This window comes from Solea solea, chromosome 12 (genome assembly GCF_958295425.1).
Source record: "Solea solea chromosome 12, fSolSol10.1, whole genome shotgun sequence".
Lineage (NCBI taxonomy): Eukaryota > Metazoa > Chordata > Actinopteri > Pleuronectiformes > Soleidae > Solea > Solea solea.
In genome coordinates, this window is record NC_081145.1 from 22911969 (window position 1) to 22929636 (window position 17668).

A 17668-nucleotide genomic window follows, 5' to 3' on the forward strand; every position below is an offset into this window, starting at 1 on the left:
TAGTCAAAACATAAAATCTAACTCATGTAAACATGGAATACTAGAGAATATATTCAAAGGCTGTTCAATGTCTGAATATGAATACAATTTCCGCTATCTTGCAAAGTTACCAATTATTCAAAAATAAATAAAAATCTGTATCCAGATCACCACCAACATCTAATCATTTCTTCCTTGGGGCATAAGCTACTTCCCTTGAATATTTAATCAAAATCTACCCTTTACTGTTTATGTTATGCTGTTCAGAGTCAGACACTCAGACAAAAACACCCTTTATGTGGCAGGGGTAATATTATAAAATATAATCAAGATCTGTAAAAACCAATCTGTATTTGCATTAGCATTAAAATCTCAACATGTCTTCACTGCACTGGGCCATGCTTAACATCAGACAATGTCATACAAATCAAAGTCAAATAGATGCGATAGAAATGCCGCCAAAAGCATGACCTCCTTGGAGAAGACTAAAATATAAAATGTAACCTGGAATTATATATTACAATAAAAAATAAAAGCTTCAAGCCTTCCAAAAGTTACAAATACTATGTATGATAAAAGTGATGTTTAAGATACCAAGTAATAATACCATATTTGGCAAGCTATAATTTAGGAGCTATCTAATGTGAGTGGAGGAACTGTGACAATCATTAAACTTTATTAGGTACACTTAAATTAATGAAGTCTGATTTAAAGGTCTTACGATAAATCCTACTTTTGTGGACGCTGTATCGCTTTATTAGGCAAAATGACAGTGCAGCCCTGTCTCGAGGGTGTCATCTATTGACACTGATGTATGAGGTATTAACTTATAAAGTGACAACTTCTACAGATGGCACAATCTTAACTGGCTGCACAGGACAGAAAATGCCCAGTAGAGGTCGTGCTTCTTCTGGACAAGGCTTGTAACATTCCTGTCTCTCAGCAATAATGAGTCAGTGCACAACAAATCTTCAATAAACCAACAACTTGGTTGGAAGACATTTTTATTGACTCTGCCCTCAACCCAAGAGCTAGCCTCAGAGTATCGTATCAGTGAGCACTTTATCTGTCAGTTCCTCATTCAGCTACACTTTAAGGGTTAGACTATGGTTTTAATGATGCTCCTGTGCTGATTCTACTACAACATGACTGGGATATCTGCATGAATGAGCAGGTGTCCTTAAAAGAGCTCAGTGAGAGTGTTTTTCTATTACCAGATTCACCACACTTGTGGCTTTACTGATGAAAACTACTGCATAAGCGCAGACCGCAAAGATAAGACAGTTTGTGTGTCGAGATACTCGCAAAGCGAAAGGCTGTCCACCACATCCTCACATTTTATCTGTGTTCCCGTGTGGAATGTCTGGAGGTTTTGATCCTCCCTCTCCTGAAACTGAACATAGCCTGAAGCTGATAACAAAGTTTCACGTTGGTTTAGATGTCCCAGAACTGTTCCTATTGTTGTTGTTTTGTTTTTTTTGTGAGTGATGGGAAAGCAGCTGAGTTGAGTGAAATGAAAAAGTTAAAGTTCAGTCAAGCAGCCAGCAACAGTGACTCTGGTGGTGACATCTGAGTTATTTACTCAAAAAGTAAAGGATGCATATGTTAATTACATTTTCACGTAGGTTAAGGAAGTTGGACCAAGCACTTTCTTTACACTTTTACTACTATTTTGTTATTTTGTACTACTTAGAAGGGACTTGGCAAAAGGAGGACACAAGTGGTCGTTAAATAATGATTGAAATGAATCTCACTGTTCCCTGCATTGCCTGCTACAGTAGTTTAATGGATCAATAATACAGTAAATGGGCTCAAGTGGCCTCATGGGCTTTTTGCCTCTTCATCTTGTTGCCACAACATGAAACGTGTGCTCGTCAGTGTGGAAATGACGTAGGATTTCGCAGGTTTTTGCGAGCTCATAAAGGATGGACTGTCCTCCCACTGTCACACTGAGACACTCAGGGAGTGAGGAGAAGACAGACACCAGATACAGGGACAGAGTGGGACCAGTGGAACCAGAGGAGGCGACTGACCGCAGAGACTCACAGAGGACACAGATCCAGATACTTGAACGGTGACATAATTTTATCTGTCGGACTCACACAGTGGAATCTGCTGGATCAGACGAGCAGAGTAGAGTCTGTTGGAGCGGAGCCACGCGGGGGTGGGGGGGGACACGCAAATGTGAGCGCCGCGCACGGACACGACTCAGGTGCAGAGAAAGCAAACTGGCGGCGCACTTAGGATGCAGAAGTCACCTGTGGAAGATGCAAACTTCTTCTCCAAGTTTTTCTTCTGGTAAGACGCACGTGTTTTTTTATTCATCCGTCATTTTACTGAGTCTAGACGGCAAAGTGGGGACGCAGAAAATAAATTTTAAAAAAAACAACAAAAAACTCCAGGTTTGGGTGGTGTTTGACGCGTGCGGGATCCGTTTATATTGTCAATTATTAGCAATTGTGTGGCTCCCCTGAGGAACGTTAAAGTAGTTTTGTTCTTTGATTAAACTAACAAAGTTATTCCACTCGTATATTAATTTAAACAGATTGGTTTAGTGTTATTTATTCCAGGCGTGAGAGCCGAGCTGACCTGAGGAATCCCAAGTTCTCAAGTCCTGGAACCTCGCGATAATAATCAGTCACCACATTAGGTACATTAATACTGTCGTGTATCGTATTCCTATTGTTGAGATTTAGGTAGTTTTAATATTTAATTTTCAAGAATATCCAGTCATATTATCACAATAGCAGTTGTAAATCTTCTACCAGAATTATCACAATCAAAGTAATTGCGATTCACGATATTATTGCGATTATTCTATTTTAATAAAAGCTTAATTTTGATTTGGAAATTTAAGTGAATTTAAGTCCATATTCTACCGTCATTTGTCTGTGTTTGTGCACAATTTCTTCAAACTTGTATACAGAATAAACAATGTTAACAATACTTATGTTGGCAAAACAACATTACAAAATATCATAGAAACGTTGCTAACATAACATAAGTTAGTAAAGAATGGTGTAAAATGTGAAAATGTTACTAAAAACGCACATTACTAAACTTGTGTTTACAAAATACATTACTTGCATTAGCAAAAATGTTACCGTATGTTGTAATGATACAACAAAATCCATTACGTTAGCCATTGATAATTGTTGCAAATACAATATGTTGTAATGACTAATGTAATTGGCAAATTTATTTTACCAAATGTAGTGTTACAAAACATGCTAACATTACAAATATACATAATTTACATTAGTGAAAAGGTTACAAAATGTCGAAATATCACACAATCACATGCAAAAATATAACTTGTGTTTGCAAAGACAAAATGTTCTAATTATACAAAAATATGTTACTAGCATTGCAAAATCTTTTACACCACAAAAAGTGCATATTGTAATGTCGCAAAAACACGATACATGTTTTTATAAACACCTTCAAATGGAAAAACAAGAATCTATAAAATAAATATGAAATTATAAGTTCCTGGAATGAATGGAAAGATACAAGCTCCCCCTTGTGTCAATTTAAAATAAATCACTATAACTGTATGTTGGCGAGTTGGACAGCTTTTATAAGTCACTGCAATGAAATAAAGGTTTTCCAGAAGTATTTCATTTTATAGAATATTCACTGATATTATCACGTCTTTCATTCAGTGTTTTACCTGCATCATATTGACCTATTGACTGTCTAGGCTGTACCCCGCCTATAAAGCAGTAGATAATGGATGGATGGATATTGATATTATCTTCATTGTCAGAAATCAAAATAAGTAGAGGATATTTATAAGACAGCAAAACAATAATACTATGCATGACATTTTTCTAGTTTTCTGTCTTAATGGCTGATATTTGTTCAGGTGGATGTCACCGCTGTTGAGGAAAGGCTTCAGAAAGAAGTTGGATCTGTCAGATGTGTACAAGGCTCCTTCATTTGATTTGGCAGACAACCTCTCTGAGAGACTCGAAAGGTTTGTGCACTCTATAGTATAGTACTTCTGTGTGTATTTATTTATTTACTTAGACTTTTACTGCATTGTAAGCTATACCCCATGCTCATAAAAAGATTTGCTACGTGGACTATCCATCCCTTTTCCCTTTTCTTCATGAGTCTCTGAAGTTAACCTTTTAGATCAGTGGTTCTCAAACTTTTCTACCAATTACCACCTGAAAAAATATTGAGCTTTTGAAATAACTCCATTATCTGCAACGTTAACATACAGTGGTGTAAATAGGCCGAGAAAAATCAACTACAGATTTTTCCCAGGAGGTAGATTTATTCCCAGTAACTTCAGACACTGGTATAAAGAAATTAGATTAAAATGGAGTGAGAGCTAAGGTGACTCTAATCATTATTATTTAATTTATTTTAATTTTTAGGTTGTTTGTTACTTTAATGTTTGTTTAATTTTCTCGGGTTAAAATTCCTCAGCTCCGCTGCCATCACATACCCTGATATATACAGTAGAACAGTAACAGTATCATCAGAGAAAGCTTACGTACAACTGGTGGTACACATACCACAGTTTGAGAACCATGGCTTTAAAGGATAGGTTATGTGGCTCTTTGTGGCCCTTGTGGTTCATATTTTTGCTTAGTCTTCTCATGTCACAGGCTAGCAAACCTCGTATATTATATGATAATCTTATAAACCCATAGGAGGTAATGAAAACTGTCAGTATATATTTTTTTTAAATGCCACCATGTTACTAAACTAAAAATTTTGTACTCTTGTTTAATAATAGCACACAAAAGAGCAGCAAATGTGCCAGATTGACTATCTCTCTGATAACTCCATGAAATCTACAACTGTGTCTGATATGTGCATGCACCGCTTCGACAGCTTCCAGTCTTGGTGTTTTTAATACGTGCCCTTTACATGTGTTTACAGTAGCAGGTAATTGGTCATCCTTCTCTCAAAGTGAAGTTAAAATATGGGCTGGCATTTATACTGTGCTTGACATAACCAAACCAGTGTGGGCCAAACAAACAACCAGACAACAGATGATGGACAAAGTTAACCCTTGTTTTCACTGTCTCTGTTTTTTTCTTCTCACCTTCTATTTTTACTGTTTGTTTTTCTTCCTCCATATCTCTTTATTTTCTTATTGCTCATGTTTACTTTCTCTGTCCCCTCCTCTTCATATTTTTTTCCTTTTGTAGGATGCCATATCTATTTTTGCCCTCACTTTTTAATCAATCGCCTTCTTTATAAATTAAATTACGCTTTACTGCATTACTAAAATACTTTCTCAATTTTGTGTCTTTGTCCCACTCTGTTAGTTCTGTTTCATTTCTGTCACCTTTTTGCAGTAATTTACCTTTTAGTAGTAAAGTAGTATAGTAGTAATTTTGCCTAACAACCGTAGCAGTGTCCCACGCTGACCCTCCTACTTGGTCACCCCTTGCGTCACTCTGAACGATGCCAGAATGCCATAGTGTAGATGAGTGTTTAAATGTCAACCTTTAAAAAGGGCCCAGAACCCACTGGGTGATGAATGAGCAGTGGTGGGTGATTTGGCTTCTATTATTCTGATCAGACAAACAGTGAGGGCTTCTGGGAACATGAACTTTACCTTCCATTAAAACGTACTGTTTATCGTGAGCCTCTTCGTCACCCTCTCACTTCAATACTAGGACATTTATACTACAATGTTCTGGCTTAGTAAGGTGTTCAGTATGCTGATGTATGCATCACAAGGAAGAAAATAGTTTTAAGTACTAACCTTGATAATAAATGGTTTCAAAATTAATATAAGACAAAATACATACAGTTAATGTTGTATGTCTATATTTAAGTATTTACACAACAGTTCTTTTGACATGATTCAACCTTTACTCTTAATACAGATTCTCAAGACCGGAGTATCAACTCACTTTAACTTTTGTTTGTCACATGATTATGCAAGAGAAATTATTTATAAAATGTAAATATGGGAGAAGAGGAGTGGTTAACAATTCATGGAACATGAACATGGAATTCAGTATTCAGGCATGGTCAATAATGAGGAGTCTGACATTGCCGGGGTGTGTATGATGGTGTTTTTTTATTCCCTAATTAGTTTCTCTATTAATTTGTTGTGGCACTGCTGCTGTCCTAAAACTTGAGCTGGCTATGACTGAAGGAATGTAACAGGAAAGTTAAATACAGCCTTGTAGTGGCACTGATGTAGATACACTAATAGGAAGCTAATGTGCTTGTATATTTAATCTCACTGCTGATACACAATTCACTATAATGTTAGAATCAATGAAGAAACTAATCTCAGAGACTTTTAAAGAGCTGAATTGTTGGTTAATTCTTGAGAAAATGATTATTAATTACATTTACATTTATTGTCAACAATTTGGGTGTTTTAGTTTTTAGTTCAACTATTTAATTTTAACAATTTAAACAAGCTGTCAGATTTTCTTATTAAATAAATAATTATTGTTTGTTGACAAAATGAGGAATTTGAAGGTTTTGGAAACCTGGAAACCGATGTCTGACAATTTATGGACCAAACAACTAATGGCTTAATCCAGAAAATTATCTACAGATGAATTGATTGTATAGAAGTTTTAAGAATTGTATTCCATTATCACTCTTCTTTGTTGACCCTTTTTTCCTCTTTGCTCCTTTTTTTGCATCCCTCTTCCTTTCTGTTCATCACTTCTTCTCTCATCACTCACCACTGAAGCTCAGCCAGATCACTTTGGTTATAAATGAGCCGCGGAACAATGCAGCTACTCACTGTAGCTGCCTGCTATGGCTTCTGTGGGAAGTTAATCTAACAGAACTGTAACAAGCTTTTAAAACAAATTAAGGCCATAATAGGCAATATCCAAAACTGCTTTGATAAAAATCTGTAAATCGAAGGGGCGGCGTGACTTGCTACTTCTAAATTACTACCCGATTAGCCTGAAGAAAAAAACTTTAAATTAATAATAAGTATTATTAATCGTAATTTTTTTCTTCAGGAATACTCACATTAGCAATGCAAAAAATCTCCCTTTACCCTGTACAGCTGAGGCTGAATCACCAGCTAAAGTTGTTGAAAGAACAGTTAAATACTGGAGGTTGCTCTGTTGCCAAAGTAGCACTATTGGACAAATAGAAAAGCCACAGCCAAATTTTGTTGGCATTTGACTGGTACATGTGTTGTTCACCCTGCCCACCTGGCCTGCTCTATTGTTAAACTGTGTTGTAATTTTGTCCTCCCCGCAGAGAATGGGACAGGGAGGTGGTGTCAGCCAAGATCAAGCCCCGGCTGATGCGAGCACTGGCCCGTTGCTTCTTTGGCCCTTTCGCCTTCTTTGGTATCCTCCTCTACCTCGGGGTGAGTTTGTCATTGCTACGTGGTGGAAACAGATCAGACATAACTTGACTCAGAGAGGGTGGTGTTAACTCGACCAGAAGAGGTTCATCAGGTGTTGTAGATATAAACTGCAACCATAAGAGGTAGTTTTTCAGGTAAAGCAGAATTTCTTTCATTTGAATGTGACACTGTACAATATCTGTTAATTGTGACATCAAAAGGACATCTTACCTCTAATCTGATGATTAGCGTCCCATAAATCAATGGTGTAGTGGTTAGCACTGTTGCATATGCAGCTAAAGTCCCGGGTTTGCGACCCAGCTGGAACAAGGGTCTTTCTGTATTGAGTTAGCATGTTCTCCTGTGTGTGAGTGGGTTTTCTCCAGGTAAAAACATGTAGAGGTGAATTGAACACTCTAAATTGACCAGAGTTGTGAATGTGAGAGTGTTGGCCCAGAGTCCAGGGTGTACCCCGCCTTTCACCCTATGGCAGCTGGGATTGGCACCAGCAGGGAACGAGGGAAAACTTGTGTGGAAGTTACCTGGCTGAAGAAGAGTTTACAGTGGGATAATGGTGGAGAAAGCTACATTAAGACATGCCCCATCCACGTTCAATACATAGACTTTATGCACTTGGTTCTCTATGAATAAATACAGAAATCCTGCACTTTTAACTTTTCATTGGCGTTTCGTTTTTTTTAGTTTGACAGATATCGTGATGTATCACTAAATGATTGTTTTGCAATATATACACTATATATTTATTATCACAGAATTGTTGTATCGTGAATCGTGATATTATTGGTATCGTAGACCATGTTTCGCGTATTGTATCATGAAGTGCCCTATGATTCCAACCCCTAGTGTGTGTGTGGGGGGGTACCTGCCGACTGCTGTGTCCCATTGGAGAGGTCCTGTAGATGGACAGTGCTGCTCAAACATCACAAGCATGTCACACCACAGTGTCACAGCACCTCTCACTGTCCTGGCCTTATGGTCACTGTGGTAACAGCAACAGTTGTGTAAGCTGAGGTGCGATTGAAGGTGGTGGCCATGACGACAAAAATAACCGTTAGATGTTAAAGACGCTGTGTGGGAAAATGGTGAAGCTTTGTCATGAAAGCCAAGAGAATTTGTTGGTTTAATGTTTCTGAATATTTAACTGAATTTCAGTTGAGTTGTCATCATTCCTTGAATTGGGACATGTAATTTCCTTCTGTATTTTGAACGGTTTTTGGATATTTTGTTGTTCTTCCATATGCACTACAGCAGTAAATTGAATTAAATAATCTTATGAATGATAAATTATTTGAACTGTCCAAAGGACGTTGAATCAGTTGCAACTGGTTTGTAGTTATCTTTAAAAAACTACAACTGAATACAACTATAACTTTCGAGAAACCTACATGTCCAGTTTCTGCTGAATCTAAGACATTTGGTAAAGGGGACCTGGATGAATAAGAACTAATTGAACTAATTATAATAATGAAGTGAAGCTAATGAACTAAAATAACTTAATTGAAGTAACTCAACTAGAGGGAATTTCATTTTATATTAAATACTTTTTTTGTCTCATTGCCATCTCTCTTTTCATAGGAGGCTTCCAAGGCGGTGCAGCCACAGCTTTTGGGTCGTATCATTGCATCATTTGACCCGTTCCATGCTCCAGAGCGGGGCCAGGGTTATTACCTGGCACTGGGACTAACCCTGCTCTTCACTGTTCGCTTCCTCCTACTGCAGCCTGCCATCTTTGGTCTGCACCACCTGGGTATGCAGATCCGCATCGCCCTCTTCAGTCTTATATACAAAAAGGTAAGGGGAGAAAAGCTAGTAATACTCTTGTGGAATTAAAACTCCTATTTCCTAATTACATAAATAATCAAAATAAAAATATTAAATTCCAGTTCTTGCATCAGACAGTGACTGGAACTCAACCACACTTTTTTAGAAGTTGTCTTTGTTGTCCCCTTTTTATTTAAATCCATAGTTCAGAGCTGCCTCATCAATTTAAATGTCTCAGCCTTGTTTGGCATGTCTGACTGTACATTCGAAGAAAACTTGTGAAAGTCCAGCAGTAGCAGTCGTCGGGCTGCTGTGAGGCGTGTGACAGCATGATGTCAAAGCTCTATCACATGTCAATAGCTTCCTCTCGTTCAATTGTCTTTTTTTCCCCATTGTGCTTTGACTCAACTCTGACATGTGACCTTTGCAGACCCTGAAGTTATCCAGCCGTGTCTTGGACAAAATCAGCACCGGTCAGCTGGTCAGTTTGATGTCCGCCCATCTCAACAAGCTGGATGAGGTGAGAAATTTCAAACATCTTTAAATTACACATATGATAGAGCAGGTCTTTTCATTCCATGACACTGTCCCACACTCTGCTGTTAATGCTAAGTTCTTGTCATACACTAAGTGGCTGAACCTCTGGCTATCAGACATGCTACATTTGTTCCTGACTGCATTTACGTTAGGGCTGGCTTCCACCTCTTCATGTCCAATATCTATGCCAAAATCTCTGAGTTTTGTGTTTCTACTGATACTGATATCTTTTCAGATACTGAGCTGTCAAAATCACATTCGTGTTAATGCATTTAGCACTAGCCATACCTTGCCATTTCAAAAACATAACACTCCAGCTGTGTAACAGATATTCCACCCTTGTAAAGAAATTTTTTTACAGCCTGTGCTCAGTGAAGCATTTATGTGATCTGTAGGGAGTTTGACATTTTTCTTTTTCCAATATCTGATTCCACTGATTTTACCAGTATCAGACACATATGTGAAGACGACAAAGGGCCTGATCGTAACAGCTTCCAGGTTCATAATAGTCTCTGTGCAGGTGCATTGAAGAGGATCTATTGTTTTTTTCCTTATTTCCTGTTAAAGTTGTGACATAGGTTTACATATAAACATATTTACCTTCTTTGAAAGAAGGTAAACACTTTTAAAAGTAGAACATGTGAGACAAACCCCTGAGGCATCATCCTGGAATTATCTGATCGAAGCACTGCTTGTTTTTCCCAAACATTTCTCCTTACATTTCACCATCTCTACAATAGGTTTAATCACATTCTATAGAGGCCACATGTTGTTCCACTCATGATACAAAGCATTCAGTAGCAAAATAAAACTTGTCAGCAGCCCGTAGTAGGTCACTCGTGTTCTGTTAACATACCGCAACTAAGATTTTACAGTTAATTTATAAGCTAACAACAACTGAATGCATTAGACGAAATGAAAGTTTATTACTTGCATGTCCAGGGAATGTTATTGGCTTGCTGTCCACTGAAAACTAAATTATCTAATGCATGGTGACATGCTACATAGAGCAATGCATGAGTAGCAGTCAGTAGTGAGTGAATCTGCTTACTGGAGTTGAAATGTTATGTTACTTGTCAGTTAGAGATTAATGAGGACATTTGTTAAAAATGTGAATCATGCAAATGCATTTCAGTGAAATCCATTTTGTATTTTTTTTATATGCAGCAATTCAAAGTCTAGGAGCCATGCAGTAGTTTTCCACTCGCCACCTGGTAGAAGGGTTTGAGGGAAAAACAATGACAATTCACCCCCCCCCCCCACTAACTTCAGTGAATCCATCTTATTACCAAACAATTGACTATACTGAATGACACTTAGAGAACAAATGATCTGGATCACTACACATTCAACTACAATTAGGTGTGTGTGTACAAAGCAAAGTGTTATGTACCTGCTAACCAGCGTTGAAACGAATATCTTACAATGCAAGTTAACATAGCTCGAGGGCAAGCGTGTGTGTGTTGTGTTGATGTGTGTGTAGACTGAGTCTCACTGAGGCGATGAATGTAGAAACATACTGCCACCTGCTTTGAGACAATTATCACCTGGCTTGGATGTGCCCAATGCAGTCTGAGTTATGTAGTATGGCTCTGTGTGTGTGATGTTTGTGAGAGAAGGGAGGTTGATATTTAGTAGAATTTGAGTTGATTCTCTTTCAGGTGAATTACTAAATTGTGCGTCAGACAGCCCGGTCATTTTGCCAACCCGTTTGCTTGTATAGTTGGCTGTTTACTCTGTTGCACATGGCCGCCTTTTTTAATGTTGATGATCCACATTTACCAGACTTGCAGGCCCGTCACTTTTCAGTGTGCGGATGCCTTGACCACCTAGGTATAATCAGGCATTTTAGAAACACAACGCTCCAGCAGTGTGACAGACACATGCAGCCCTCACGCATATGCTGGTCACGTGATGATGGTGGTGCACGTCTCTTTATACCATGTCACCTGTGGTTAATTGAGCATTTATGTAATAAGGTTTATGGATCGTATAGTTTGTAATTTTTTATTTTTCCAATACCATATCTAGTGATATAGATCAATATCGGATCAACACTGATACTGAGTATCAAATCTCTCATCTCTTATTTTTAGATTGTCCTATCGATCATTCAGGCAGTAAGTGTATGTTTTTAGAACAGTATGTCCTTTTCCATTGATGCCAATTGCACTGATGGTAACCTCTGTGTACTTTGGGTGTGTTTTCAGAGCTTGGGTCTGGCCCACTTTGTGTGGATCAGCCCTCTGCAGTGTATACTGTGTGTGGGTCTGTTATGGGAACTGATCGAGGTGAACGGCTTCTGTGCTTTGGCAGCTCTGACCCTGCTGGGCATCCTCCAGGCCTGGCTCTCACAGAAGATGCAACCTCACCGGTGAGGAAGCACTATCACACATGTGCTCACATTATGCATATATCATAGATATGCATATGAGCATATTTGTGCATTTATTCTTGCATGATCTGATGTGCATGAATGTATGAAATGACGATAAGACACCGCAGTGGCCGCCATGTGCACATCTTGTTGGTTGTGTCCAACTTGCATATCTGTGTGCACAGAACTGATGTTAAGTGAATGATCTAAAGATCGGTCTCGTGTGAGCAGGGTGAAGAGGGCAGGAATGATCACCCGCCGCCTGGCTCTCACCTCTGAGATTGTGGAGAACATCCACTCTGTGAAGGCGTATGGCTGGGAGGAAGTGATGGAGACCATCATCAAGAACATCAGGCAGTAAGATACCACCGCGTGTATGGCTGAGATTTCTGTTGAGACTCACTCTCACTGAAAACATAGCTGCTATCAGGGACACAACAAGAAGTCCATTGAGAAATTTGGAGATTTTACATCACAGCTCAGCAGTTGCTGATGCACTGCTGCCTCAATCAGTAAATACAAATGTTTGATTTTGTGACTGTGTCAGTTTTCCATGTTTTCAGTGAAAGCAACAGTTACCCCTGTAACTTAAGTGTTGTAAACATACTGAAATTGTGTGCTCATAGGGTTTGGATCACTAACGGTTGGGTTGAAATGAAGTCCTTTAGTTTCCATGTGATTGTTTGCAGTAAAGATATGATAGCCAGTGCTTGTCTTGCAATTTCACTGACACTATCAAGCCCCTAATCAGATTTCCAGTGTACAGTTTGTACAGTCCATGTACTGTATATCAGGTATCACAGATATAGAGTGATAAACTGAACCAAAAAAAAGACTCAACATTACATGAAATGGCTTTGACTGTCCATGAGAAAATGATTAACCCAGTGCCGAGTGAGAGAGTTGTTGTAACATGGTTAGTTATGTGCCATTTTCACCAAGGTGGTAGCGGTTTCACTGTAATTGGCAAGTATAATAAAAAGAGTTTTGATGCCATGGTGTGTAGAAATATTTTTTTAATATCAGAGCTGATGAGGACACATCAAGACTTCCCGTTTAACTGTTAATAGCGGCATGATGTGTCTCTTTGAGAACAAAATTAAATGAATTAAATATTTAGAGCCTTAGCAGTCGTGTTGAAAGAATTTATCTGCTAGCCTAAATAAACTGCAACTACTGAATTTTAATTATCATACTGTTAAAGGGGCATATTAATCTTTTCTTTCTTTCATTTTCACTCCCTCCTCAGGGATGAGATGACGCTGACGAGGAAGATTGGTTCTCTGCGCTACTTTTACAGTGCCGCATACTTCTTCTCTGCCATCTTGGTCATTGTGTCAGCCGTTGTGCCCCATGCACTGAGTAACGGTATCATCCTGCGTCGAATCTTCACCACAGCGTCATACTGCATGGTTCTGCGAATGACAATGACCCGCCAGCTGCCGGGTTCCATCCAGATGTGGTATGACACCCTGGCACTGATCAGCAAGATTGAGGTGGGTCCAGAGTGGAGGGGTTAGAAATATCAGTTACATGCTTTCACTACTATTCAAAACGTCCTCAAAATAAACACACACTCATATATATAGATGTGTGTTTTGATTATTTGTAGGATTACTTGATGAAGGAGGAGTACAGAGAGCTGGAATACAATCTTACCACAAGTGAAGTGGAACTGGTCAACGTGTCTGCATCATGGGATGAGGTTTGTTCATGTGTGCCAAGTGTCGTCTCATATTTAAACAACATGCAAGTTGAGAATTGTGTTTTAATTACCAGGAATTTTCATATAATATTAATATTATATTAATATTATTGTGAACAGCTGAGTTTTGTTCTCTCTTTGTTATTATAAGGTCTCAGTCTTGCTATTTAAAATGGCTTGAGACACTTTATGTTGGGATTTGATGCTATACAAATCAATAAACAAATAATTTCCATCCCTAAAATTTAAAATTTGACAACTTTGCAGCAGTCAATCAAAAGTTCAACCTAAAAACAATGCCCACATAAATAACACACATAAAGAAAATAATACCACAGTATCTGGTTTTGATTTGTGACATGGACACACAACGTTCTGTGGTTTGCTCCTGGTGCAGCATCATGCTGAAGTCCACTGCAAAAAGGCATCTGTTCCCCTTTGCTCGGAAAAAAAATATTGATTCAGCTTTGTGCAATTTCTAACAATGTGTAATTGACCAAAATCTGAATGTTTATTAATTATTAACATCCTTAGATGTGCGTGAGAATGTGAGACTGAGACTGAAAATGATCCCAAAACACTAAGGTTAATTGGCTCTGTAGATGGATTTGTACATGCGTGTAACTGCAGCTGCTCGTGCCTCGAAAACTGACTATATCAAGTGAAGTTGGAATTGATGCTAATATTCACTTTGCCTTTATGCTAATATTTATTATCAGAGGAAATTGTCAGATTAATATTGTGTTTTTTTTGCTGAAATTGTTATTTTTAAAGAGGCTAACATTGTACATTTACTGTATTTACTATGTGTGTGTCAATACTATATGTAGGCAAAGGCATGTTTCAAGAAGCTCAACTTACACAAGCCCTAAATCCACCATGTATTACAGGTGTAACAGTTAATGCCTCATCATCACTGCAGGCAGAGGCTGTAAACTTAGTATAACAAGTGTAATTCATTGACCACCCAGTATCGTGAGAAAACAAATACCCAACTCTGTGTGGGGGGTGCCCCCCCCCCCCCCCCCAACACTTTGCATAATTAGTTCCTCTGGTGTCGTCACTAAACTTTGCTGGGAACACCAAGTCTCCCTGCCACATTCAGAGTAGTGTTCATCACCTAATTCCCAGATTCTCCTCTTGCTTTCTCCACGTCCTGGAATGTGCCATTGCCATGAATAGGAGGGGTGTTGCCTTTCTTTACTGCTGACAGCATGTACGTCAGCTCATTAGAATAAGAATTGCACAGACAGTCCTATACAAACCACCGCAGGTCCCACCAGTAGAGGAACGGTGTGCAATGTCACAGAGGTCAGTGATTAAGCCAGTAGAGTCCAGCAGAATTTCCCGTTTATGAAAGTGAGATGTGTCACCCTTAATTTTTACCGATGACAGTGACAGATGAAGAGAAGTAAGGCCATTGAAAATACTTCTTTGGAGAATCTCTTGTTTCTCACAGCTGCTTGACATGTCGGTGCCTAAAGTTCACACTCACTCTACACTGTATTTATGTAGAATATGAAAAACTGTATTTAATATTTTAGAATATGAATATTTGATTTAATGTTTCACATTTCCTGTTTTTGCCACCAGTTTAATTTGCCTCCATAGATTTTGTTCAGTCAAAATTAACATCTGTCCTACATGAAGTGTGTTGATGGTACCAAATTATCTGCTTTTTTGCTTTTTTGGTGCCAGACGGGTTTGTTATTCTCTTGTGACTCATGTGACCTTTCATGCAGGGAATTGGTGAGCTGTTCGAGAAGATAAAGCAAGAGAGCAAAGCAAATGGACACCCTAATGGCGATGCCGGCCTCTTCTTCACCAACCTCTACGTCACACCTGTCCTCAGAAACATTAGCCTTTACCTGGAGAAGGGGAAGATGCTGGCAGTGGCTGGATCCACTGGCTCAGGAAAAGTAGGTCAAAGAAATGATCTCTCACCAAAGAAACTGCGGTTTAGGAGAATAGACTTAGTTCACAAACGCTACTGAATCCATTTACTGTTAGATGTCTGGCCAAAGTTCCCTCCAGCAAGGCCACAGAAACGCTAAGTGCTGACTCATTACAGGTTGCTTTGAAAGCAACATTTTAATGCCCAAGAATAAAAATGAAGCAGAATAGAAACCCTATTTTTTCCCCATTTCCTTCAGAGTTCCTTGCTCATGATGATCCTTGGAGAGCTGGTGCCATCAGAGGGTAAAATTAGACACAGTGGGCGAATCTCTTTCTCACCACAGACTGCCTGGATCATGCCAGGGACGATTCGTGACAACATCCTGTTTGGTCTGACCTATGACGAGTATCGCTACACTTCTATCATCAAGGCCTGTCAACTGGAAGAGGTAAATTATTTTTGTCATCAGTGATTATTTTTCTCTCCCCTGTGTACATGCTCTCTTCTGCAGATTAGGTGGACTTTTGTCTTTGTGCCTGTTGCTGCTTATACAAAGTGCTCAAAAACAAGCAGTAAAAACAGACATGAACTGAGCTTCTGCACTGAGTGACAGAGACACTGCTGTGAGGGAGCCACATACTCTCCTGTTGTAGCTTTGTAAAGGCAGAGGATTGTCTGCACGAGTCAGGTTTTTGAGGATTAGGAGGATACTTTTCATCGGTGATACTTGGCGAAACTTGCTTGTTTATTTTTGAGATGTTAAATTGGTATAGTTTGTCAATAGTGACCCAGCACATTTTCTCAGTCCTCTGAAACCATTGCAGTTTAATCTGTTGAGTAATCTGGCCAATGTGTTCAGGAAGCCTCACACTCATATTTTCCCAAAATGTTCATATATAAATACACTTGATATAATTACAACACATGAGGAACCGCAGTGTCCAAAACACCTGTGGTCCTTTTCACCAAAATATTACTAATACACAGGTTTCATATTGCAGTGCACTCAACAGACTGAAAAATATTTAAAATATAATACGAATACTGACAAAAAGCACAAATATAACACATTGTATTGATGGTTACTAATTGATATAAACTAATGCACAGCTGTATCACACTGTAATGAACAACTTGTGTAATTGACGTAAGCTCCTGACCACAGCAACTGTTAAACGCCAGTGGTAAACGTGCCAATAACTGGCTATATGAGTAAGTGATGTAAAAGCAACCTGTTTTTGTTTTAGAATGTCAGCTAATTTAACTAGAGTTAAAAATAGCTAAGTGTTTCATAGCAGTTGGTATTAAAGTTATCTCAGCCAGCTTGTTCTGTTTTGTTTTGGAGTCTGTTCAGAGGGTTCCAATTTCCCTCGTCCACATCTACACCTATTATCATGCTCACACAGACAAAGACACACATGCACTTTCTGTCTTGTACACCGATACACACACACACATACACAGACACTCTCTTATGAGCTTCAGTGTTGAGTGATGGCCCCTTAGCAGAATAATGTCTCCTCTGTTGCCATGGAAATCCCATGTTATTTCACTGGGATGGAATATGAGCTTTTTTCACTCAGCTCCCAATGATTGGACATTGCAACACAGATGAGCAGTGTGAGCAAGCATTAGCCCTGTTGGCTTATTAGGACTTTCATTTGTATGTTTTGTGTTTTGGAACTTGTGTTGTTCTGAAACATAAAGAACATATTTAATAATATATGTTAACAAAATGGATTGAGAAACCTGAGATCTTGGATACTTACAAAATAATAGATCAAAATAATCAAAATCTGTGGAACGATATTTATTTGCAATATTTTGATGACCATCTATTCTTGCTGTGTGAGACACATTTTGATTGCTTATGGCTATGTGTAACTTTAGCTCTCGTCTTTTTTTTGTTTTTTTGGTTGAAAAAAAACTACAGTTTTGGCCTAGCAGATGGTAATGAGACCCTTTTGTTGTAGCGCTATCGTGAAATCCCTATTTAATAACAGTGAGAACCCCTTTTAATTTTTATTTCACTCTACTGAAATCAATACAGCAGAACATGCCATCATATTTACATACTGTCATGTC

At 38.6% G+C, this 17668-nt stretch overlaps 1 protein-coding gene across 1 annotated transcript in view; it reads left to right on the top strand.

Annotated features, from left to right (window-relative positions):
* Positions 1 to 237: 237 nt before the first annotated feature.
* The window catches only part of cftr (CF transmembrane conductance regulator), a 33405-nt gene continuing 15974 nt past the window's right edge, over positions 238 to 17668 (top strand). The window contains exons 1-11 of the mRNA XM_058644695.1: positions 238 to 2277; positions 3848 to 3958; positions 7195 to 7306; positions 8882 to 9097; positions 9498 to 9587; positions 11815 to 11978; positions 12213 to 12338; positions 13231 to 13477; positions 13594 to 13686; positions 15429 to 15605; positions 15840 to 16031. Of these exons, the coding sequence (XP_058500678.1) occupies positions 2225 to 2277; positions 3848 to 3958; positions 7195 to 7306; positions 8882 to 9097; positions 9498 to 9587; positions 11815 to 11978; positions 12213 to 12338; positions 13231 to 13477; positions 13594 to 13686; positions 15429 to 15605; positions 15840 to 16031 (1581 nt within the window). The 5' untranslated portion in view covers positions 238 to 2224. The remainder of the gene's footprint in view (positions 2278 to 3847; positions 3959 to 7194; positions 7307 to 8881; positions 9098 to 9497; positions 9588 to 11814; positions 11979 to 12212; positions 12339 to 13230; positions 13478 to 13593; positions 13687 to 15428; positions 15606 to 15839; positions 16032 to 17668) is intronic.